This window comes from Electrophorus electricus, chromosome 9 (assembly GCF_013358815.1).
Source record: "Electrophorus electricus isolate fEleEle1 chromosome 9, fEleEle1.pri, whole genome shotgun sequence".
In the NCBI taxonomy this organism is placed as follows: domain Eukaryota; kingdom Metazoa; phylum Chordata; class Actinopteri; order Gymnotiformes; family Gymnotidae; genus Electrophorus; species Electrophorus electricus.
In genome coordinates, this window is record NC_049543.1 from 19,547,969 (window position 1) to 19,572,349 (window position 24,381).

General features: G+C 42.2%; 3 protein-coding genes across 8 annotated transcripts in view; 1 reads left to right on the plus strand and 2 right to left on the minus strand.

Moving 5' to 3' along the window:
- Nucleotides 1-71: 71 nt before the first annotated feature.
- On the minus strand, nucleotides 72-12,047 carry haspin (histone H3 associated protein kinase). The gene is made up of 18 exons (XM_027016553.2): nucleotides 11,921-12,047; nucleotides 11,110-11,302; nucleotides 10,848-10,976; nucleotides 10,185-10,427; nucleotides 9,995-10,094; nucleotides 9,136-9,740; nucleotides 7,159-7,963; nucleotides 6,848-7,022; nucleotides 6,588-6,730; nucleotides 6,193-6,378; nucleotides 5,456-5,541; nucleotides 5,015-5,077; nucleotides 4,818-4,909; nucleotides 2,050-2,129; nucleotides 1,729-1,817; nucleotides 1,236-1,378; nucleotides 976-1,078; nucleotides 72-476 (listed from the first exon to the last, which is right to left on the minus strand). Exons 2-18 carry the CDS (start codon nucleotides 11,268-11,270, stop codon nucleotides 272-274), a joined length of 3,408 nt encoding a protein of 1,135 aa, XP_026872354.2. The 5' UTR covers nucleotides 11,271-11,302; nucleotides 11,921-12,047; the 3' UTR covers nucleotides 72-271.
- A 1,764-nt stretch (nucleotides 12,048-13,811) lies between these two features.
- On the plus strand, nucleotides 13,812-21,646 carry agpat4 (1-acylglycerol-3-phosphate O-acyltransferase 4 (lysophosphatidic acid acyltransferase, delta)). Of its 2 annotated transcripts, none has more exons than XM_027016560.2 (9): nucleotides 13,812-14,083; nucleotides 15,626-15,851; nucleotides 16,785-16,954; nucleotides 17,174-17,335; nucleotides 17,540-17,693; nucleotides 17,877-17,979; nucleotides 18,056-18,131; nucleotides 18,701-18,899; nucleotides 20,336-21,646. In XM_027016560.2, the coding sequence occupies exons 2-9, from the start codon at nucleotides 15,674-15,676 to the stop codon at nucleotides 20,428-20,430; spliced, it is 1,137 nt and encodes a 378-aa protein (XP_026872361.2). In that variant the 5' UTR covers nucleotides 13,812-14,083; nucleotides 15,626-15,673; the 3' UTR covers nucleotides 20,431-21,646. The 2 variants fall into 2 exon arrangements, with proteins under 2 accessions (XP_026872361.2, XP_026872362.2); XM_027016561.2 differs by having other exon boundaries at nucleotides 13,813-14,083; nucleotides 18,701-18,751.
- map3k4 (mitogen-activated protein kinase kinase kinase 4) overlaps nucleotides 20,749-24,381 on the minus strand; it is a 33,794-nt gene continuing 30,161 nt past the window's right edge. For 3 of the 5 annotated variants that reach the window (XM_035530389.1, XM_035530391.1, XM_035530392.1), the window contains 7 exons: nucleotides 24,019-24,201; nucleotides 23,847-23,917; nucleotides 23,573-23,689; nucleotides 23,307-23,466; nucleotides 23,076-23,198; nucleotides 22,834-22,940; nucleotides 20,749-22,396 (listed from right to left, as the gene is read on the minus strand). In XM_035530389.1, the coding sequence (XP_035386282.1) occupies nucleotides 22,148-22,396; nucleotides 22,834-22,940; nucleotides 23,076-23,198; nucleotides 23,307-23,466; nucleotides 23,573-23,689; nucleotides 23,847-23,917; nucleotides 24,019-24,201 (1,010 nt within the window). In that variant the 3' untranslated portion in view covers nucleotides 20,749-22,147. The remainder of the gene's footprint in view (nucleotides 22,397-22,833; nucleotides 22,941-23,075; nucleotides 23,199-23,306; nucleotides 23,467-23,572; nucleotides 23,690-23,846; nucleotides 23,918-24,018; nucleotides 24,202-24,381) is intronic. The other 2 variants (XM_035530390.1, XM_035530393.1) reach the window with 1 other exon arrangement.

Here is a 24,381-nt window from a genome sequence, read left to right on the forward strand (position 1 = left end):
TCAGAGCTTTGGCACACTGCAAAAAGAACCTCAAAATTGCAAAGGGTTTGGCTTTGCTTACCTTTGACAAACCTGTGCGCTTACATCAAGCCACATATCTGACGTAACAAAATAAAGTATTTTTTGTTTACACAAAGCTCGCAATTTGTTTGGCTTATCGGACATTTTCTTTATTTGCTATATGAATCTTCCTACAAAGTGTTAAGATTTTTTTTTTCCAGTTTTACAATAAATTTACAGATGAGTTTAAAAAAATAATAATAATTCTAGTTCAATTAAATAGCCTGCAGTGCAGAAGGGCATGTGTAGCTGAGGAGTAGTTGAGGATCTCTGAACAGAAGGTTTGGAGGCTGCTCTTCACTGCCTTCTGTTGGCTGCTCTGTGGTTTGGTCTTGTACCTCATAGCCAAGAGCTTATCTGCCAGGTAATGTAGCCAAAGTACATTGGAACGAGGGTTATACTCACTCCAGCAGTTACTAAGGGACAAAGAGAAAGAGGTAGACTATTACAATCAAATTATGTTAATGTTACTACTACTACTACTAATAATACTACTAAAGAAAAAACTCAAAATGGCTGTAGGATCAAGTAATGCTGACTATCAAATACACCTGTCATATAGGTGTATTTAGTACAACTATACATTGCAGTCCATCTGTTAGCAGTATTTACCAGATAACCTCTAGTCCACTCATCACAACCTTTTGTGGTTAAAAAAAAAAAACAAAAACAAAAAACAAAAACACTGATGAACTACTGATGAAATGCAATAAAAACTGCAAGAAGTGGGCTGTAGACTCTCTGCACCTTTAAGGTGTTTCTCAGAAAGTGGCTGGGGTAACAACTAACCAGCGAAGTGCTTAAATGGCCAGAACGTGGCCTGGAACTTTGCTGGGGTGGTTCTACAGTGACTGCTCCATGTTGCCCATTTTAGCTGGCATCTTTAGTGATTGGGTCTGTCAGATGGACACCTACTTGTTCTCTTTCCTCATCAGGCGGTAGATTTCAAACTGATAATCCCCCTGGCCCATGAACAACTCCTCATCGTTTGCTATATCACATGACACCGTTAGACCATCTGAGAGCAGAGAGGCCAGATTGGATGGTGGTGGGAACAGAAAATAAAACACACTCAAAATTCTAGGCTATTATAGGTTGAATCAATTAGCCACACACACACAAACACACACACACGCACACACACACACACACACCACCCACACCCCAGAATAGACCTATCTCCAGCCGTGAGAGTGAGTAGTCTATGATGTTGACGTGAACTCCTCGTGTCTCTATAGAGTGGACAGAGCCGTTCAGTATAAACTCATTATTCTTCTGCTTCGTAGTTTTCACCAGGATATTGCCCCAGTGCAGGTCTCTACAGAAAAAGAATGACACACTGCACAATTCAGCCTTAGACTGCATATAAATCACATATCTCTTGACAGTTACCTGAGGAATTCAATCCTGTGTTGCAACAGAGAAAAATATGAGAAAAACTAAAGAACTACAATTCTTGAAAGGGATAATTTACCAGTTTTTAAAGATCCATTCCTATTGGATCATTTTCACATACCTTTCTAGCTGACACACTATGAGGTGTGTCATTTGTCTCTCAGGTAGGTTCTATAATGGCCCTAGCTAGGTTCTATGGCTGGGCCCTAGCTCTAAGTTCTATAATGGCCCTAAGAAATACAATTTCATAGTTCAGTGTGTTTGTGAGATTACCTGTGTTCAAAACACAGTGCATGTTCAGCCACTGCCAGTGCAGCTGTAACCTGGTGTAAAATACTTTTGGCTTGGGTCATGGAAGAGAGCTGTGTACAAAAACACATGAACATACTGCTATGAGACGATTTTGTAACCCCGTAGTAGTAAATATACTTTGCACTCAAACATTTAAGGCTGGCCTTTCAATACAGTGCAAGGTTAGATAATGACAATGAATGTCACTGGTGAAGGTTTTTTATTTGTGACAGTGTCACATTTATTATACATCTTTACTCAGTGCTGAAGGTATCGTTATGTAAACTATGTAAGAATGTATACCTTTCCATTCATATTCTCCAAATCGCTGCCTCCAAACTCAAACTCAAGAATCAAAAAGAGCTGTTCCTCACTGAAGAAATCTGGGAACATAAGCATGCACAGACACAAATTCTCATTAGTTAAGAATACTTGGTTTAACTATAATTAAATAATGCATTTGTGAAGTCAGTACAAAAACTGGCAGTTCAAATGCAATACATAAATTATGTACAGTCATGGTTAAAAGTTGAGCCTAGCACAAATTTGTTTTCACAAAGCTTGCTGCTTCAGTTTTTATGGGGGGAATTTGCATTAACTCTAGATTGTAAAGAGTGATCAGATGATAATTTTCATGGCAAGGAAAATTACCTTAATCACAAAAAGTACTGCATTCCAGCCACAAAATGGTATCATATCATAATTTCAGTGATCTTCTCGTTAGCTCAGGAGAAAGTGTTAGGGAGGAGAAGGCACCTGATTGAAGTTCTTGATGATTTGGTTGAATACAAAGAGAGAGGTTCAATTGCAGTGAAGAAGGCTTCAAGGTGCCAAAGAAAGTTAAGCCATCACCAGGACTATCTCCTAAAGAAGATGCAGCTATGGGACCGGGTCACCACCAATGCAGAGCTTGCTCAGGAATCACAGAAGGCAGATGTAAGTGCATCTGCATGCACAATGAGGCGGAAGCTTTTGGAGGATGGCTTGGTGTCAAGAAGGGCAGCAAAAAAGCCACTTCTTTCCAAGAAAAACATCAAAAAGTTATTTTCACTGATGAAGCTCCCCTCAGACTGTTTAGGACATCTGGACAAATGATTGTCCAGAGAAGAAAAGGTGAGCACTACCATGAGTCCTGTCATGCCAACAGTGAGGCACTCAGACCATTGATGTCTGGGGTTGCTTCTCATCCAAGGGAGTGGGTTTGCTCAAAATTTTGCCCAAGAACACTTCCATGAATAAGGAACATATTCTCCAAGAGCAACTTCTCCCAAGGATCCAGGAGCAAATTTGGTGATGAACAATACTTTTCCCAGCATGACAGAGCACCATGTCACAAGACAAAAATGATAACCAAGTGTCTCGGTGGACAAAACAACGAAATTTTGGGTCCATGGCCAGGAAACTCCCCAGATCTCAAGTCCATTGAGAAGCTATGGTCAATCCTCAAAAAGAGGGTGGACAAACAAAACAGAAACTGTGATCACACACTGAGACACAGCTGTGCAGAAAGAGCTGCCCATCGTTTTGTGCTGTATAATGCATGCCATAGACAGACTACTTGTACTAAATAATTACAAAATGATAATCTGGCTAATATATTTAAATTATATGCATTATGTATTAATTACATTAGATTATCTGGAAAACGGGATTTTGATTGTTTCTACAAAGCAAAAAGTTGAGTGCACCTGCCTCTGTATAGTAATGAAAGCGAACAGCCACATTATAACCACTGACAGGCATTAGATTATCCAGCATATAGTGCAAACTGGATTTTGATTATTGGATTTTAATTATATCTACAAAGCAGAAGTGCAAGTATACCAGTCTCTGCAAAATACATTAATCAAACAAAACATCATAACCACTGGTGGATGAAATAATATTATTTATCTTATCTTATTACAGTGGCACCTGTCAAGGGGTGGGATATATAAGGCAGCAAGCGAACAGTCAGTTCTTGAGGTTTGTGTGTTGGAAACAGGAAAAATGGGCCAGTGTAAGGATCTGAGCAACTTTGACAAGGGCCAAATTGTGATGACAACTTAGTCCAAGGAAGGACAACCGGTCAACAGTGCTAAGGTTCACTGATGCATGTATGGAGAGAATACTATGACAGAAAGGTGTCAGAACACACAGCTTGTTGCGCAAGGAGCTGTGTATCTTCAGACTGGTAGGGGTGCCCTTGCTGACTCCTGTCCACTGCCAAAAGTGCACAGAAGCATCAGAACTGGACCATGGAGCAGTGGAAGCAGGTGAGCTGCTCTGATGAATCATGCTTTCTTCACGGGTGGGTGCATGTGTGTCGCTTAGCTGAGAAGAGAGAAGGAACAAGGACGCAGTATGGGAAGACGGCAATTCTCTCAGCAAGAGGAGGATGGGCCCCCCTTTAATGCTTGGTTCCTCTCAAGGTTTATTCATCATGCTGTAGTGAGTTTTTTCTTGCCACTGTTGCCCTTGGCTTGCTCACCGGGGACTTGGATTCAGACATTTGTAAAGCTGTTTTGTGACATCTATATAAGTAAATTTGAGGCAGTGTGATGCTCTGGGCAATGCTCTGACAATATTCTGCTGGTACAAACATTTAGGTGGATGTTACTTTGACAAGTACCACCAACCTGAATATTGTTTCAAATTCACCCTACATGGCAACAGTATTCCCTAACAGCAGTGGCCTCTTTCAGCAGGATAATGAACCCTGCCACGCTGCAAAAAGTGTTCAAGAATGATTGTTCAGGAGCATGACAAATAGTTCAAGGTGTTGACTTTGCCTCCAAATTCCAAAGATCTTTATCCGATTAAGCATCTGTGGCATATGCGAGAAAAACAAATCTGATCCATGTAGGCCCCACCTCACAAGGACTTAAAGGATTTACTGCTAATGTCCTGGTCCTGTAGAGAACACAGGACCCAGTACACCTTCCAAGGTCTCGGAGTCAATGCCTTGGCAGCATGAGGGATACCTACACAATATTAGTCAGGTGGTTTTAATGTTATGGCTGATATGTACATTATGCATATATATTTGCATGTAAATTATATAGAGATATATTGTGTGAAAATTGTTTTACCAGGTCTGTCATTTTCAGATCCCTTCTCCTGGTCAAACTTGTCCCAGGCTTTGAGCAGAGCACTGGGATAACACCCACGCACACAGTGAAGACTGAAACAACATCAACATCTCACTCAATAAAATAAAACACACATTAAACCATAACTGCTTCAAATCTTAAAACTGACATTGAACCAAATTATAGACTGGTCTTACTTGTTGAGTCTGATGAAACCATTTGTTTTGGTTTTCTCCTTGGAATTCAGGCTACTCAGCTCTCTATTGAAGAATATTAAATTAGAGGTTATGGTCAGAAATAAGAAAAATAAAAGAGTAACATCAAAAACCACAAAAAACAGCACAGTAAGTAGGTTGTTTACACTTGTTCCTTTCTTTTTAAGAACAGGCATTAAGAAATAAAACCCATTCAGGTTTGTGTACCTATAACAATGACCAGGATAACTGAAAATAGCTAATTACCACTTAAACAGGGAATTCAAAAAATGAAACCTTTTAACTTTGGCTATTATTTTATGTTTTTCTAAGAGTTTCTAGCCTTTTGATTGATTCTTGCTAACTTCTACTATTAGCAGAAGAGTAATTATTAGCATATTAAAAACCATGAATGGCTTGAGGCTTAATAAAAAGAAATCATACTTGGAAATAATGATTTCATGAAGAATTTCACCAAATGTCTTTTGTGGTTCACTGTTGACTTTCTGACAGCCCTCCACTGGAATAATCTGGAACATTACACAAAATAAATAAATAAAAATAAAAACTTATTACTTACTTCACTAGAGAAATGTCCATTTGAGTTCATAGATGAGATTTTTATCAAAGTATATTCATTTCTGCACATAAACTCTGAATGAAACAAAATCCCAGTAGAAGGGCACATCAATTTGTGATTTACTGCACTCAGTTTTCCCTGGTTGCAGGTCGAACAACTGAACTAACAAAGAAGATTAGTGCTTGCAGGTGCTTTGTGCTAGCATTCTGCTGTGTATATCCAGCCACTCAAATCTGTATGTGGCAAAATACATGCCCTATTCTAGCTCCTCAGATTTCCTCAGCTAGCGAGCACTGCTTTTTAATCACCAGGGAATAAAAAAACTAAGCAATCATTCCTCTTGGCAGTGTGCCCAGTGGGCTCTAACGAACACAAATGACTGTAGCGGTCACATTTAAGACCTGACCCCACGACCTCTGCTCCACCACCTCCAGCACTGCGTTCGTAGACCAATGTCTCATGAAATCTTCAGCCTTGATTGGTGCTTTAAATGAGAGTTATTACCAATTATTTTCTGGCTTTGGGTTTCTACTGTGACTCACCAAGCACTCAGAAAGTCACAAAAAAGAAGCAGCAAATGTATTATGACATCCGTGCTCACCTTAAGTGCCACGGTTTGGTTGGAGTCGTTGATTGTGGAGAACACCTCTCCGAAAGTGCCCTCCCCGATCTTGCTGCAGCGTTTCATGCGTTCTGGAGGAATGCAGTCCTCAAAGGAAAGAGGGCCATCCTGCATACACTCCTGATACACTTTGTCAGCATCGCTGATGTCTTCATCATAATGGGCCTGCTTGGCCAGCAGAGAGTGTGCATCAGAGTAAGCACATCAGTGAAACATGACACGATGGTGGTTACACTTGCACACAAAAAAAGGCACTGGTCTCAAGACTGAAGGAATACAGGAATCTACTTCAAAAAAATATGAAATAATAAATGAGAGAACACTATGTCAAAACTAAACTGGTAACAAGGAAACGAATCATGTTGTGCTCCAACCATGGGGGTGTTCGTCAGGGTGGCCCGCGGCAGGCGAGAGGAAGCAGGTTTGGACAAAGGAGTGCTAAACAGGTCCAGGCTGGACTCCATCCCACCAGGTGACTGCAGATTGGACATAGCCATCCGCCGAGGGGTTGGGAAGGCTACAACATAAGTAAGCACACCCCCACACCCAATTATCAATAGATGTTAATTTTCAATAACACTGCCTTTACAACACTAAGAGGAATCTAATGAAATCTTAGGTGGTGTGTATCCACCTGTCGTCTTCTTGTGTATGGACAGTGCAGCTTTGAGTCGGCCCCAGTTGTGTGTTGTGAGTGTATCTGGAGTGAAGTTGGCCAGCATGGAGGAGAGATTCAACTGCTCCACTCTGAGAGGTGTTACAGGCAGGCCAATGACACTGGTTCCTTGCATCCACCCATACAAAGACTCCTGGGTTTAAAGATAAACACAGCATAAACTTAATTAATTACTCACTTAATTAATTAAATACATGCATGCATACAAATGGAAAAAAAAAAAAAAAAAAATGGAGTGTGGTTCCTGCCACACGGGCATTAAATATTACCCTGGTGTGTTTCTCAGTTCTTGCAGGCAGTAGGTAGTTCAAAGAACAGTCCCCAGGTTTAGACCACGCTGCAGTCTCCTTTGTCCTGTGCTTTCTGTTCTGCTCAGCCATACCCCTCTTGGACCAGCGAACGGCACTCAGTCCGCTCACACAGGCTTTGCGGCCGGTACCGCCGCCATTGCGCTCCTTTAGCACGGCCGGCGCAGGAGCTTTACCGGGAGCCTCACCAGGCTGAGGGGAGGCTTTGGAACGCAGGAAGGAGTTTGACAGGCGCCTCCTCAGACCTCCAACCTGCCCTTCAGTACCATACGGCAGCTCTATGGCGTAGGAGTTTAGGTCTGGAAGTTTTCCGGCAGGGAAATCCCCATCCTGGGCTCTGCCGTCACCTTCAGTCTCTGGAGGTTGGGGAGAGGCGACCCGGGCCTCTCCGGGACCTTTCTGGGCCTGCCGGAGGACACTTCTCTCCAGAGGCCGGAGAGAGACAGTGAGGCAAGAGGACAGACACTCCACCTTAAGGCGGTCGATCAGTTCCGGCTCCGATACGCAGAGCTCAAGCCCAGGAGGAGAGGATGGGGAGGAGGACGTGGAAGAAGAGGAGATGAGGCAGAGTGGTTTGAGGCTGGTGCAATCCGAGGAGACGTCACGGTCCCCTTTGCCGTGCCGGGTTTCTAAAGTGAGAGGCTTTGGACACAAATGGGGCCAATCCGTGTCCTGTGCTACCTGGAGTCTGCTAGAAGTGTGTTTTGATAGGTGGCTCGAGATGTCCATTTCTTCCACCAAGACAACACTGCTAACCGGATGACACCTGTAAAGAAAGACAGGCAACAATGAGGCAAAGCAACACGGACATGGCACCCCTGCTGAAGATTTTTTTCAGACGGACTTTTACTTGACACATCTCACGTATGTAGGTTCAGCACAAAATAATGTGGTAAACAGTGAAACGCTTCTTAAGATATACCCATTCATAAGCTATACTGTCTTTAGCATGGTCAGAAATATATATTGCGTTTTTGAAAAAAAAATTTAACAACGCATTAGAAAACAAATACAGCACTGCAAGTTAAAAATAAAGAAGCCATTTGGTTCAAATTCAGATGTGATTTTAAGAGTCACATTATAGAATCTATAAAGACTATAGTAATCACACTTCCTGTGTGTTCACAAGAGCCTACTCAGTGGATTCCAGCCAAGTGGTTAATGAGTGTAACAATTCATTGTTACTTGTGCCAGGCATATCAGTCACAGGAATATTAATTCATACCTCACGTACATAACTTTATATCCTTACGATATCCTTATATCCATGTGTAACCACCTTGAATGCATTAGCGAACTTCTGTAGGGTTTGATTAGGTCCATTTGCTTAATAAAATGAAGTACATATTGATTTATAACTGAATGTATGTGCTACAATCATAGAACATCCTGCTGGTCCCAAAGCACATAAAAAGTTACTGGAGTCTCTATAGCACCCCTTGTGGAGAATTTCTGCTAAATGTTAATATGTGAGTGCGTTATAATCCTACAATCTTGCAATAGAGCTGAATTAGCTAAAATACATTCCATACATATGCCTAACACTTTCATTTCATTCCTTACAAGGTCCTCCATATTCACGTGGGGAGGGGTTTAGTTAGGGGCACAGGGCACCAGTGAAAGTGGAAAAAATGCAAAAACTGTCTTTTTAAAAACATTTTTATAACATTTTTATAATAAATTTGTGAATTTATTTATGGTAATAAATGACAGATTAATGCCACACATTAAAACTTTAAGGTTTCTTTATATTTTCTAGTCTACATGCATCATCCCAATTTTCCCTCGATAGGACAGAAAACTAATTTTAGGACAATACCTGAAAGATACAACCTTTGGGTTAGGATTTTGAGAAATCCAGCACTGAAACGCAGAACACAGCTCTAGGAATATACTCACATACGCACACAGATCAAACTTTCCATTAAAGCAACTCACTGCTCCTTCAGCTGCTCAGTCTGGAAGTCCAGGTCCATCGGAGCCGACACAAATCCAATACCCCGGCTCTTCTTATCCTCCGCATGGTCCTTTTTTCTGCACCTCTCTGGCTCCTCCTCAGCCTCCTTTGGCCCATCTCCATAACCACTGAGCTTCTCCGCTCCCTGCTGTTGGTGTGTCCCCTCCACACACCTCAAGCCACTCCTGCGGAGTGGACGTGAGTGTCGCCTATGGTTATGTGGTACAACCCTCACCGGCTTGCTGGTGGAAGCAACGGTGCCTTTGGCCAGGGCCGTGTCTACCTCATCGCAACTCAAGGACGAGATCTCGCTGACGGACGGCTCACGGAAGCGCAGATGGTGCACGGTGGCCAGGGACGGGGTACTGCACAGTAGTGGGCGCTTGCCAGACACCCTCTGCTCCTCGCTGTCGTTGAGCGAGACCTCGCATGACCGAGTCCAAGGGTTGCTGAAGGATGTGGCGGAAGGCTTAAGATCAGAGTTTTCCAAACAGAACTCCTGCCGGATGGTGGGCTGCTTTCGTCTAGTGACACACCGGGCAAAAGACACTCCTGATGAATTCAGAGTACCGTTGAGGACTCCAGACTGAGAGGAATGGGGTGAAAGAAGACAAAAAAAAAAAATAATAATAATTCTGCTCAGTACACAAATATCAAATAAAACAGATGAAATGGCTTGTGTATTTTTTTTTAAATATATATTTTATAATTACATTTTCCCCTAATATCTGGAAACAACATATGATAAGACTTTGCAGTAGCATGATTAGTGCTCCCTATTTAGTTCTCTTGAAAGCACACCTCAGGCACACAACCAGTATCAGGCTGTCTGTCTCTTACACTCTGTTGCATGGTGTGCTTCCCAGACTGGATCGGCAGTGCTCTCCTGCGATCTGTGACGAACCTGCCGAAAGGGGCTGGGCCAGCAGATACTCGTACCCTAAAAAGAAAAGGGCAGATATATCCTGCAGACAATCCAAGGTGCAACACTGCAAGAAGCTGGCAAAAGGAACCTCTGAGAATAACGTACTCTGCATGTTTGCCTTGAGCAGCTGTTCTTTGGCTAGAGGCTGTGGAGGGTTTTTTCTTTGGCACAAAAGACTCATCCTCGCTGGAGCTGAAAACCACCACCTTCTTCTTCTTCTTCTTCTTCTTCATCATCATCTGCCCTCTGCTACGTTCCCTGTTGCCAGCTGTGAAGCCACCTATGCCTGGTGGGTCTCTTATGATTGCAGCCCTTTTCGTCTGGTTAGTGCTCGGGTTCCTCTTGCATCTGGAAAATTATTTCATGAAGGACCAAGGACAGAGGTAAACAGGAAGCTCTAGGGCATTAATTTGAACATCTAGAGGGCCGAAGTCAAAGCTGTGACTTAAACCGCAGCCTTTTCTATTACGATACAATTATCTTACAACTGTGAAGAAATATTTTGCATTGACAGAAAATGCAAGCAAGAAAACTCTCTAGCAAAAAAAACAAGCAAAAAAAAAAACCAAAAAAAACCCCACACCTCTCAAATTGAACACAACCTACTTTAAAATGGGAAAAAAAACTAGAATAATTTCTCAAAAAACATCACCACACAAACCCAAAATCAAGAAACTGGGGAAATTGACACACATCTATCATGTAATGGTTATTGTTTGGGACTACTCAGCTTTTTAAAAAGGTGGATGACTTGTGTATGGGTCCAACCTGGCAGGTGTGTCTGGAGCAAAGATGTTTTCCTCATCGCTTTCCTGTTCCCTTAAGGCCATCATGGCCCTTTTCTTGGACACACGTGATGTCCTGGAGGCAACTGAAATAGTACTTTTTTTTTTTCTTCTGAAACAGGAAACAAAACATTTTGAGTCCAAAATAGACTACAAGTGTAAAGATCAATATAGAAATAAAATCAAGTAAAGCAAGTAAGAAAGCAAAAGACTAAATGCATGTATGAATAACCTTTTTTTTTTACCGTTTCTTTGAAGGTGTGGGTTCTGCGATAGACGGATCAGATGACGACGAGAAAGAGAAAGCTTTCTTTCTGAGGTCAGGCGAGAACCACTGTTCCACCTTGCGCTTTTGCCTGCCGTAGGTTTTCAAGAACGTAGGTTGCTTGTGACCCAACACGCTCATCTTGGGTTTTCGTGTTTCCCCGCCTAGGTACACTGAAATATATTATAAACCACACCATCAGTCACTGAACGGATATCACAACAGACGATTTTTCACCGTTGTCATTTTTCTTTCAAGGTCTTTAGTTTCTGCTGCTAGTGTGTGTGAAAGAGAAACCTGCAAATACTAATGTTAGCTAGCTAATTATCTGACGCTAACGCAAGTTAACATAGCTAATTAAGCTAACTTTGCTAGTAGATAGCAACATTAACGAAGACTTTGTATCTATCACACACAAGTAACTAATAAGATAGTTAGATAGTTAGCACTCGTTGTTACAAAGTGATTCTCTAAACGGAATTAAACATTACAGGAAAGTAGCGGTTAGCTAAATTAGGTTAACAAAGTAATGCAACGTAGCTAGCGCACTCGTTAGCAATCCCGGGAAAACTAACCTAGCTAACGTAACCCTACTTTGTAGAAAATGCTCAGCAATAACATCACCTACTTAATTATTAAGGTGTGCACGGCTGATTAGTTAACTAACCGACTGTCATCTTATGAACAGCAAGATATACGTAATTTAACGTGACACTTGCCTTCCAGCCTCCCAAGTTAGCGTTAGCTAAGCTATTAAATCATTTATTCACCGAACCAAAGGTAAACGTCACCTCAGAATGATCTTCCACGAGCGATACTTTCTATGGATAAGTCCTTTAGACTCATATAGCTGTTAAATTCAGTGATCTTGCCAAGAATAGAAAGGACAATTATGCACGAAACGCACAATCTACTCGAGCTCTACCCTAGCGAACCGCTTTTCGTTCAAATTCGAGGAAGCTTTTGATTGGCTGGTGGTTTTCGCTTTGTTTGCGTCGATGAAGAATGGTGAGTTCAAGTGCAACAGAATGGATGTGTTATTTAAAGACAGAACAGACAGTTTACTGTTTAGTGTTATAAAGATCTATTCCAAAGAAACAGGTATATTTTCAGATGCTCCCAAGAATGCTGTGGTCAGGCCTATACTAAAAAAACACAATCTATATTAATCGAGTTTAAGTTTCAAAATACTATTTCAAGTAAAATACTCGAAAAAGCAGTATTAAAAAAATAAATAAACGAATTCTTAAATTAAAAAGGATGTTTCTTAACTAAGTCTGACGGGCTTCAGATACTGAAACAACATTATGAAATATAATAAACGTTGCCAGAGTCAGTGCTGATGAAAAGTTTCTCTCTTTGTACTTTTACATTTAAGTGCAGCATTTGATATGGTAAATCATGAAGTTCTTATGATCCGCCTTGAAAATTCAATTGGTCTTTCTGGAAGTGTCTTAAAGTGGTTTGACACATATCTTACAAGCAGAATCTTAGCGTAGCTGACTTTCTTTCTTATTGCTACAGAGTGAATGGTTAATCGCTGTCTGCCGAGATCTCTACAATGAAAATTAAACTATTTTCAAAAACTATTCATCTGGTGCCCCTTCCCCCCGACACTTCCTACTTCAGTTACCCCCTTTTATGTAATGTCAGGTCAACACTGTACGTTTCATACATGAATGAGTGTATCTTGCACCTGGGTCCAGAAGTTATTTAATCTCACTGTGCACTGCACACTGTACATGCTTGTAAAGGCTTGACTTGTTCTACTTTACTTATTCACTTTAATAGTCGGTCTGTCCGTTTTAATAGTATAATTGCTGTCAATATTTTGATGTACTAGACTACCCCTGAATCCTAACCCTGAATCAATTATTCTAGCATTCAAAAATTGTCCTTATTCAATGACTGTTATAAGCATAAAAGACACGCTGCAACTCATTTCAGTTGTAAATCCAATTGTGACAATTTATGATATTAATAATACCCAAAATCACACTTGAATATATCTATTAATATTAATTTTAATTCAATACGCTACTGAATATGTTGGACAGCGTCTTCATTCATTTCAGTCACCTTTTTATTTGTATTTTTTTTATTTTTAAAAGTATTCCATCCAGTCCTACTCCCAGGCTTCCATCTCTAGACAAGAACCTGCATTCCACAGCATGATGTCCCAGACATAAGCACACGGTTTATTTTGGAGAAGTTCTAAACACTTCACAAGAGCCAAAGCCGTGTTATCTCTACTAAGACACCACGACTTGGATGTAGATGGACCCTCCAACAAGACCATGACCTGAATATTAATCAATACACAGTTCACGAATTGAATCAAATGTATCTAATGTAAGCCCTAGTTCACAGACGCTAAACAAGAATATTTAGCAGAGACAGAAAGCTATCTACAGGCCTAGATGGCTTTTATTGGCACATTTGATTAAATAAAATGTTAGAAATAAATTAGATATTGTTTTCCTTGTATTTACCAGCAGAGGGTGTCGTCGATCAATTTAATATTGTGTGTGAATTCATATTTGGAATGAATATTGCATACCCTACAGGATTTTTGGGACTAACCAATTCGGAATTGTCTGCTTGGAGTAACCGTGAGAGTATAGAGGGGCTATAGAATATTCCGGAACGAAGGGGCATAGCCCTTTAAGTGAATACTGTAGCCTATTCGTCTCATGTGCACAGCCTGGGTGTGGCCTTGGATCGCCACTCAGTTTCTTTCACTCGTTTTCTAAAACGCTGTTACAGGGAATAAATACTGAAACGTGACAGACAGAGATACAATTTCATACAACGACCTTGAACGCCTTGAAATGTGCCACAGTACAGGCTAAAGTGCTCTTGAATGCGCCCACACTTTCAGCAATTTCTGAGATTCTCATCTCTGTTTCGACTCGTGTCCATAAGTCCTTTCCGCCAGTAGTGTGAAGGAAGGGGTAAGTTAAACCTAATCATTTCCTCAAATGTTGATATTTTTTTTTTACCTTTCTGCGAGTGAAAACTCGAAAGAGGTGTCAGAGGAGCCAGCATTTCGTTCCGCTTTTCATTTTTTGGGGCGTTTCCAGTGTTTTTCGCAAAGCTTTGCACAATGGCCTGCTTTGTTCGGAGCAGGTCGGTCGGTTGGCGACCTTTGATCTTTAGTGGCACAATTTGTAATTCTCGAGCAATTCCCAAAACTTGGTATTTTCTTTGTAAAAAGTGATTAAGTGGGCATGTTTTTATTGGTGACTTAATTCTTAAACATTTTAGCTAAAGTGGGACTGGAGTTGGGCCATTGGTGTGGATTTAGTCTGGAAAAGAAAATTAGTTATAAAAGGTTTAAAAAAAAAAGTTTTCTTGGCTTTTGATAAATCTGTGTAGCATCTTGTCTCAGTTTGAGCGGACCAGAGTTCTGCAGTGAGTTGTGTGTGTGTGTGAGTGGGGGATCCGTCACATGTTGATGCAGTGTACAAAGATGGAATTGTAAGTCAATGGTTTGCAACCGTATCAAAGCTTTTCATTCCATGGTGTTTACTTTTTCAGAATGGAAATATATTTCAATGACTGCCATTTTTTTCTAGCATGTGGACATCAAATTGTTTGAAAATTAGTTTTTTGCTATTAGCTGTTAAGTCTTCAAAAGGACAAAATAATTTTTGTGTAATAAGCATTCTGGTTTATGTTCCACAAGATCTTGCATACCTTTAATCCTCAATCACTTATCACTCTATTGCTTATCACAGTAGAGGTTTTCATAATAAAAAACAAGGTTAACAATAAAATGGAATTGCAACACATGGTGTTTCATTATTGGACTATATACATTGAGAGTAACTTAACCATGTGCAAGGTTCAACATATGAAAAAGGGCACTACGACCAAAAGGAACATTCAAGAGCGGAACTGTGACACTTTTCTAACCACATAACCACCCAACACTTGTTTAGCTTCCTAAGTGTAATTTTGACGTTGGGAGGACATCACAGCACAGATTCTAATAACAGTGTAAATTAGTTGTGGCTTATTCTTGACAATCAACCAGCACAGTCTTTAGGAAAATGCTAAATTAACCAGGTATGGGAGCATTTCAGATGTGTGACAAAATAACCAGTTTACATTCTGGTTGGCAGACCACAGTTTTGTGAAGAGTATTTCTGGTCTACTGTAATTTCTTGCCCACTCTTACCCCATTGCTCATTGGCCAGTTTCTGAACAGAGGACTGCTGGTTGGTCAGTGTCACTGCTGGGCTGAGAGTGCTCCACAAACCAAAACATTTCCAGCGAGCAGCAGTCCTGTGGTCAGACACTGGCCAATGATGAGGCGATAAAGGATCACTAATACAAACTGCATGACGGTAGAAGAGCAGGAGTTTGGAATAAAGAGGATAGTGAGTGTATGCTGCTCAACATTGCTTTTGTATGTGCTTGCTCTGCACAACTGGCTTTAATAGATATACTTGTCAGTTCATCTGAAATAAAACATCACTGATCTCCTTCAGGCAGGCATTTACAGAGACAGAGGAGGAAAATCAAGGTGACGCACAAACATGGGATTCCTGGGGCTGCTCAAGACTCAGTTAATTTGCCACCTCGTCATCTGTTCCGTGTTCCTGCTCAGTGGCCTCTTGATCAACCTCTTGCAGCTGTGCACTCTGCCCCTGTGGCCTGTCAACAAACAGCTAGCTCGCAAGGTCAACTGCAGGCTGGCATACTGCATCAGCAGCCGTGAGTATGACCCAAGGCCTTCACATCCCAGCCCTAAAGAAGAGAAAGTATTGTGTGCATGTTGTGCAGGCCCCAGAGGTACCACCACCTTTGGTAAAAAAGGATGGATAACGTTAAACATATGGGGTTACCCAAATGGTCTTCGTAACCCTGCAACAGCGTTGTGTGTGGCAGTAACTTTGTAGGAGGAGAATAAGCAATGGATACCAGTGACTGATGACCATGTGCTTCCAAATCAGATTTCCTGTTTGGTTGATTGCCAGACTGTTGCACAGTAACTGCAGAAGTAATGGAAGAAAAAGGAAGTGGGTTTATCTATTTCCTTATATGGTTCCTGTCCCAAATTGTACCATACTGAAGTTGGAAATCTTTATTTTGATATATTATATATAGCTTGTCTGTATGCAAGAAAGACTAATCACAATATTTGCTCTGTTACCAATACTATATACATTTAATTTGTAAACAAATCAGAATTTGTTTATTTGGCCCAATACATTTTCACATACACTGAATTTGACTTGGTCCAACATTGGAGAACTCATTACCAATCTGGTGCTCATTAACAGTCTTGAAAAAACCATTGCCGATGTAGAGACATTGGAGAAGCAAAAGCCTAAAGAATATGGTTTATGGACACTAGACTAATGTCACAAGGCTTTTGCATACTCAAAGTAAATGTTGTTTTGGGGTGTCTGTTGCCCCTGGGTTTTAAATAGAAGCTATATAAAAAAAAAGACATCAGCTAAATGTCAGCAAAAGGGAACATTACACTTGACATCACTACCATGATGAATTCAAATCATGTTTGCTTAGTGAGGCTGTTGCTTCTTGCAAATGTGTGACCGTAGACACCCCCTTCTTCTATTTGCATAATGAAGTTAAAATGGTAAATCAATTATAAGATCTCTTCTTTTTCCTGTCCTTGTGCAGAGATGGTGGCATTGCTGGAATGGTGGTCTGGGACTGAATGCACACTGTACACAGATCCAAAGTCTTTCCCGTTCTATGGCAAAGAAAATGCCATTGTTATCCTCAATCACAACTTTGAGATAGACTTCCTTTGTGGCTGGACATTCTGCGAAAGGTTTGGTGTTCTAGGGGTAAGAAGGATCTAGAATATTAACTATGGATTTTAATGTATTGCTTGTTTACCTTATCTTTAGCTTAAAATTGCTGAGAATTAGAGAGATGTGTTAATAAGGGGATGGAAAAAATGATTACAACAGCATATTTTAGTGTAATGTGGTTGTATAAATGAGAGGCTGTTGTGTCCCGAAATTACAAACAGTAGTGTGTCAGTATGAAAAACTCCATTACAGAGTTCAAAAGTCTTGGCCAAGAAAGAGCTTGCCTATGTACCAATCATTGGCTGGATGTGGTACTTCCTGGAGATAGTCTTCTGCAAGAGAAAATGGGAAGAGGATCGCAGTATGGTGGCCAGCAGCCTCCAGCGTCTTCGAGACTATCCAGAGAACTTCTGGGTATGTGAAAGGTTTCCTGGTGGTAATAATTTCATAATTCAGCGGACTCGATATTTAATTCTAGCAACGAAGTAATCCACGCATGACGTTGGTGTCTGTGCCCTGATCCTCACCGCTTGCCTTTCCTGAAGCTCCGATTGCATCTGCTATCGGTGTGTGTCCGTCACTTTTAGCGTGTAACCCAAGTAATGACTCTTTGCCTAGTTCTTAATGCACTGTGAAGGCACCCGCTTCACCCCAAAGAAGCACAAGATTAGCATGGAGGTTGCGGAGAAAAAAGGGCTGCCCAAACTCAAGCACCACCTCCTGCCTCGGACCAAAGGCTTCTGCGTCACAGTCCAGAACCTCCGGGGAAAGGGTGAGAGCCTTCCTGACCCGCAGCACTGCTCCAGGATCCCGGGCACGGGATTCGGTCTCCGCTAACCCAGGTCTAGTTAGAAAAGGCGACTCCCTAGCCGGAAAGCGGTGCTTAGATATCGTATTTTCTACGTAATCTGTGAGGATTTGGCTCTCCCTGATTGAGTTTGTGTCTCCTCTGTAGTTACTGCTGTGTACGATTCTACACTTAATTTCAGAAACAACCAAATTCCAACTTTACTCGGCGTGCTTAATGGAAAAAAGTATCATGCGGATCTATATGTGAGGTGAGACCCAATTAATATTGTAAGTTTTTGATTAAGAGTGGGTGGCGTGATCCTAACCTGACCTGTGTTGATCTAGGCGGATTCCTCTGGACACAATCCCAGAGGATGAGTCTGAATGTGCTGCTTGGCTCCACAGACTCTATCAGGAAAAGGTGAGAGGAACATTTGGCTTTCCTCATTGGGAGAGGTATTGTAGGACTGGCAAGCATCATCTGTATCGTATCTCGTACCCTATTAAATCATGTTTCCATGAGTGGCTACAGTCACCATCCTCTTCTTTAGGAGCCTTTTCTACATTCCACCTACCAGATTGCTGGAGTAACAGTTATAGCTTATAGCCCACATTGGTTCAAGATCTTTTTTTTTAACTGTCCTCCTGCTTTTCATCAATGGACATCCACCGGTCCGTTTCTGAGCCAAGCACTACTGTGGGTTGGATATACATGGATGACGGGCCACTCTCAACCCAGCAGAGAAACTGACACTTGCTTGTAATTTTTCCACATACAAGTACATAGGTGAAAACTAGACGTTTCAGATAAAGCCCATAGTGTGTGCAGCCTACAATCTAGGAGAGTGGTAATGCTTTTTTTTCCCCCGTCCTGCCCTTTTACAATTGAATTGTCGCATTAAGTCATCCCCACCAAACATCCTGCTGCTGTCAGTCGCCCTCAGGCGAGAGCCCCGAGTGACGGCCGTTACCCGCTGTTTCCCCTGCCAGGACAGGTTCCAGGATGAGTACACGCAGACGGGTCATTTTCCTGGGCCTGTGGTGAGCCCACCGCGCAGGCCCTGGTCGCTGCTCAACTGGCTCTTCTGGCTGGGCCTGCTCCTTGCCCCTCTGTGCATGCTGCTGCTACAGCTTCTGCAGTCAGGCTCGGCTCTCACCGTGGCAACCACTGCAGTCTTCTGCCTCGCAGGTATGGAATGGGGTGGGGTCAGGTCAGACTAATCCTAAACTGGGACAAAGACGAATATTCCATAACGCGAGCTAAATGATGGCATTACTTAAAATAGCAGTCTATTTTCTGGTTGTTTGTAATTGGTTGTAACAATACTTATACTACTGCGAATAGTAATAAAGTGCTAGTAGAGCACCAATAACTTGTTTATGCACCTCCTGCCATTTACTTTGAATTTGCTTTTTTTTAATGTTACAATAAAGCAAACAAATCTAAAAAAAACAAAAAAAAAAAACCCTTAAAAACTATTGGGAAGGTGATCAAGTGTTTTGGCAGTAAGTATACCATCTTCCATTCTCTGGACTGCAGTGCAATGCATGTTGCTCGAAATAGGAAACTCAGTGCATGAATCAGTGCATGTTCATGGTACTTGCTACATTACTGGAAACTCCCGTCGACTTTTCTGCACTCCTAGTGGTTAAATAAAACCAAAATAAAACCCCAAACGATTTTGCCGTTTTGTGAATTGTGCGTTGCCGAAGATATACGGCAAAAAGTGAACTCCCACAGGCTTCTACAGAATGACAGGTATGCTGCTTCAGAAAGTCCTAATATACAACTGATATAAAACGGAGCAGTATTTTGCATGAGTGCTATTATAGTCAAACTTGATAAATAATTGAACTCGTTTTATGCCTGTGCTTGTAGCAACTCGTTTTAAACCAGATCTGGATCCAGTTCTGTGCCCTGTGGAAGCCTATGAGAGTTTTTGCACCGTTTATATTTACTTTACACTGGAGTGGTACCGCCAGTCTGCCTTTGACTTTAGTCGACCTTTAAATGGATTTTTTTTTTAAACCTCTTTTAAACCTGTTTAAATTACAACCTCTATAAATGTTCTTTCTTCATTTGGTGGTCAGTCACTGACGTTATTCACATTCGGCCATGCTGCATTATGGAAATATAATTAATTTAGCGGTGAAGACACATTATAAAGAGGTCATGGAAATGTAAGGGGAGGGAGGGGGATGTTAATAAAAGAATGAAAAGCAATGGGCATTTGAATGTCAGCCAAACGTACTGAGTAGTGCAGGTCAGCTGTGGGCACGGGGTTTACATGCTGCTGTCTGTCTAATACTTTAAATATGTAACAGCATGGACTTCTTTATTAACTGATTGGTTTGGAAATCTGCATTAAAAAGATTGATTTAAAGGAGTAGGTCAGGCATATTTAATATGCAGGGGAGAAGTGGATTTGGCTCGACTGGAATGGAAAGGAACCCTTTTCCTCACAAATGAACTGCATCAGTTAATGGGAAAGAAAATCCGCCAGAAATGCCTTCCTCTTTTTCCGTTCCGTCTTTACTTAAGAATGTCAAAACACCTATGAATGCGTCACTGCTTTTGGGAGGGACTAATAACAAGCACTAATGCAGCCTCGTCTTCTTTTACAGCTTCAGCCGGCGTTCGCTGGATGATAGGACAGACTGAGATCAACAGAGGCTCCAGCTACGGAAACAAAGAGGTTCCACTTAATAACAATGACTAAGGGAGCGAACTGACCAGCCAGAACAGCAAACAAAAAAATGGAGAGGAAAAAAAATAAAATAAAAAAATTATATATATATATATATATGTAAAAATAAACTCAACCGCAGTTGTAATTGGACTGAGGTGCTCTTGCATCAGTTTACAGCAGACCGACTCCTCCAATCGGAAACGGACAAAGCAAAAGAACTCAATGCGAAAAAGAGAAGCAATGAGATGCACCGGGTGGAAACAGCAGACATGGGCAGTGGAGATGAGGTTCGCAAAGGTCCAACTTTATGCATCTCTGAACTTTCAAAGAGGGAACTCTAGGACACTGTTTAAAAACGGATGTTTATTCATTATTCTTTCTTTACATTGCAAACACTGTAGGTGCCAGAGGACCAGAAACATTGATGCTTGATTTTTATAGCAGGGCTCTGCTACAAGAGGTTACTACATACTGTTGGCATATGAGCATAAAGTGATCGTGTTGCCATGTCATTGGTCCAAACTGAAAAGATGGGGGTGAGATGTAAATGTTTTCTCCAGAAATTGTAGGAAAAGACAGATTTGACCACCTACTTATGTGGGAGTGTGAGGTGGGTGTGTTTGTTCGTGTATGTGTGTTTTCAGCAGCAGAGAGGAATTCAGCCTCACCCGTTCCTCTTGTTGGCTGGGTACACTCCTGCACCCTGCTCTTAAAGGCACGCCATTGGCCAGTTGGAGGAGTGGGCCAGTACAGCACAACTTATAATAGGCTTAAATATGACTAAACAATTGGCTTTGCAGCTGGGCAAAAAATAAAACAAACACACTATACAATATTAAAAAGATTCCCTTCACTGACGTTCAAACCTCTCTACTTAACATTGCATACATGGCATGGGAGGGCGACTCACAATAACTTAAAAGACCCCCTCAGCAGTGATTACATTAAACTCGTATGTTCTGTCCAACTCTACTATCACACTCATCCTTTGTGCTTCGAGTGGGACCAGCTTTCCAACAAAGTGCCTTTTTGCTTATTTTTCTTCTTTCCTTTATTTAAAACAAACAGTCCTGTTGCTTGTTACTCAGAATTCGTCTCCACCGAGACAAGTGGCTTGGCAGTAACCTTTATACAAAACAAATCCTAACCTTATCCTTACATTATGTACAATGTGTGTCCCGCTGCAGTCACACCCTTGCGGCTACTCCGCCCATCCCTGCCCAGTTAATCCAGTTAATAAACTGTACACATAAGACTTGCTTGCTCTCGCCAAAGGGTGCCGGCTGGCCCGACGAGGATTGCGCCGTAATCTTGTTCGTTAAACCACAGTCCCTCGAGAACGCCAACGCACTGTAGTGTCAGCGGTTTTGTAAATGTTAAGAGCATACCGGGCCGCTGCCACGTCACTCCTCGTCTGTACAGACCTGCAACGAGAAAAGGACGAGAGATGGAATGAGGGCAGGTAGCGACGGGCTGGGTGTAGAGCGGGTCTCCGTCGACCTCACCTTCGCATAATGGATAAACGCTCCCAGAGAGGAGAGGGATACTCTAGGGTTAAAGATCAACATTTTCCATGAGTGCTGCTCTAAGATGAAATGGAACATCAAATCAAGCTTGAATTGGGTATCGAGGCATTACAAGGCATCCATGAATTAGATTAATTACTTTTTTTTTTTTAATATATATATTTAATGAAGTATGTGCTTGTGTTTTGGCCAGAACAAAATTCATAGGGCATTTTCAGACGTCATTGGCAGAGCTGCGCGCATCCCAGGTGAGCCGTCTTGTGCGTCAGAGGAGCGGGGTGGGGAGTCACCTTCACGAAGGGATGGTCCAGCAGGGCGCTGGCAGTCCAGCGACGTTTGGGATCGCTCTCCAGACAGTGGGTCAGGAAGTCTTTCCCCTCCGTGCTGAGTTTCTCTGGGATAGGTGGCTTGTGACCCATGCCCACCTTGTACATGATCTGGAAGTTGTGCTCGTATTCGTGCCACGGTCTCTGCACAGGGTGGAAGGAAAGAACCAGCCAAGTTTGGATTTGCTGGTCATTCCTACATGTCCACCCACTGTCAGTTCTAAGCTATATACCAACACTGCTTGTCCCATGTCATTTGAACCACATGAGATGACAAACTTCAATCAGGCCACTAATAATAAAACTAACTGAATGACTGAAGACAAGTTTCTTTTGTGTCTGCATAGGCAAGCTTAAATACCTGGTACTTAAGCTTCACCATCAACTGATTACCTCACTTTTTCCTCACTACATTACTGCAGATTCCCTATTTACTCAATTCAGTTTACAAAGGCTTTTATGAGTTGAATCAGGAGCAACCAACCACTTTTCTAAAACACAAAGTTGCCAGATGCAAAATGAGTGCTCTTGGATGACAGCAGGTAAACACTGCATAGGAAACCAAAGTAAATATGTATTACCTTTCCAGTAACCATCTCAATGAGAACACACCCAAGACTCCAGATATCAGCTGCACGACCATGACCTTCACCTTTTGCCCTTGTGATGACCTCAGGAGCCATGTATGCTGAGATAACGGCAGAAAAAAAAAATATGCATTTTTCTCCCCTACAATTGTGTGGACAAGATGCCTTAAATGTGTCCACATTGGTGATAAGCAACAGCGGCCTCTGGTGGTTCAGTCCGGTCACTGCAGCCTCACCTGCAGTACCCAGCGTGCTGTTCACCTCGCCCGGCATGGTATGTGCGTTGTTCTTCAGCTTCACCGAGCAACCAAAGTCACCCAGCTTTATCAGGCCGGATGACGTGAGGAAAATGTTGGCGCCTGGAACAAAACAAGCGAGCCGAGTCACGTTCATTTATAAACATGTTTATATATAAAATGACACGCTCATGGTAAAGCGTGTCATAAGGGGGGGGGGGGGGCTCATACCTTTGATGTCACGGTGCACGATGCCATGCTCGTGCAGCACGTTAATGGCGGTGGTGCTCTGCTTGCAGTACAGCCGGATCACATGCTCCTGCAGGCCTAGCCTGGCGACTTCCTCCAGCGTGCCTTCATCACAGTACTCCATGAAGATGTACATCTCCTCCTGGGAGAGGTAACGAGACATGAGGGTTAGTGAGAGAGAGCGAGAGAGAGAGTGAGAGTGTGTGTGTGTTAATTGTAGCCAGCAGGAACAGGTGCCAAAGCCTTACCCGATGGAGCTCAACACCAAAGTAGCGGACCAGATTGGGGTGTTTAATCCCTTCGAAAATTTTCAGCTCGTCTGCCGTTTCCTTTATCGTCTTGTGGTCATTGGGCTGGAAGCGAATCTTTGATGTAGAACACAAACATATTTCAGCATGTGCAAAATCGAACACTAATATGCATTTTTCTCCGTTACGCGGTGAGGCATGAAATAAAAAAAATGGAAAATATTGTGCGCCGCTTCGTTGCACATCAAATCTGTCCGCTCGTTCAAACCCCTACCTCCTTCATAGCCATGAGTTCACCGGTGTCCACGTTAATACATGTGTACACCTTCCCATACTGCCCTTCACCTGTGCACAGGCAGTTGGCACCGAATGAAACGACAGCAAAAACAGACAAAGAAAAAGAAAATGGTCTGTGTAGCGCTCGGCGGCCCGGAGGCCACGCCCACCTATCTTGTTGCCGCGCTGCCATTTGAAGGTGACTTTGCGCAGGCCCACTTGCATGACGTTGTCGTAGGACTTGGGTGTGCTGCACACCTGCCCGATGACGTTGCGCTGACGCAGGGAGCCGTACCGCTGCTCCTCAAAGGCGCGGATGGCGCGCTGCACCGCCTCCATCGGACTCTCGCAGGCTACAAGTGTGGGAATTTCAAATTCGTTTCACTTCAGTTGTTGATGTTGGTATTAAAGTCCTGTGCTGCTGCAGGTGGAGTTAACTTGCTCATAGTGTATGAAAGTGTAATAATGTTTAAGGTTTTTTGGATCAGTTAATGTGTCAGCACCCCAAATCTAAAACTCAATTGTCAGGACTC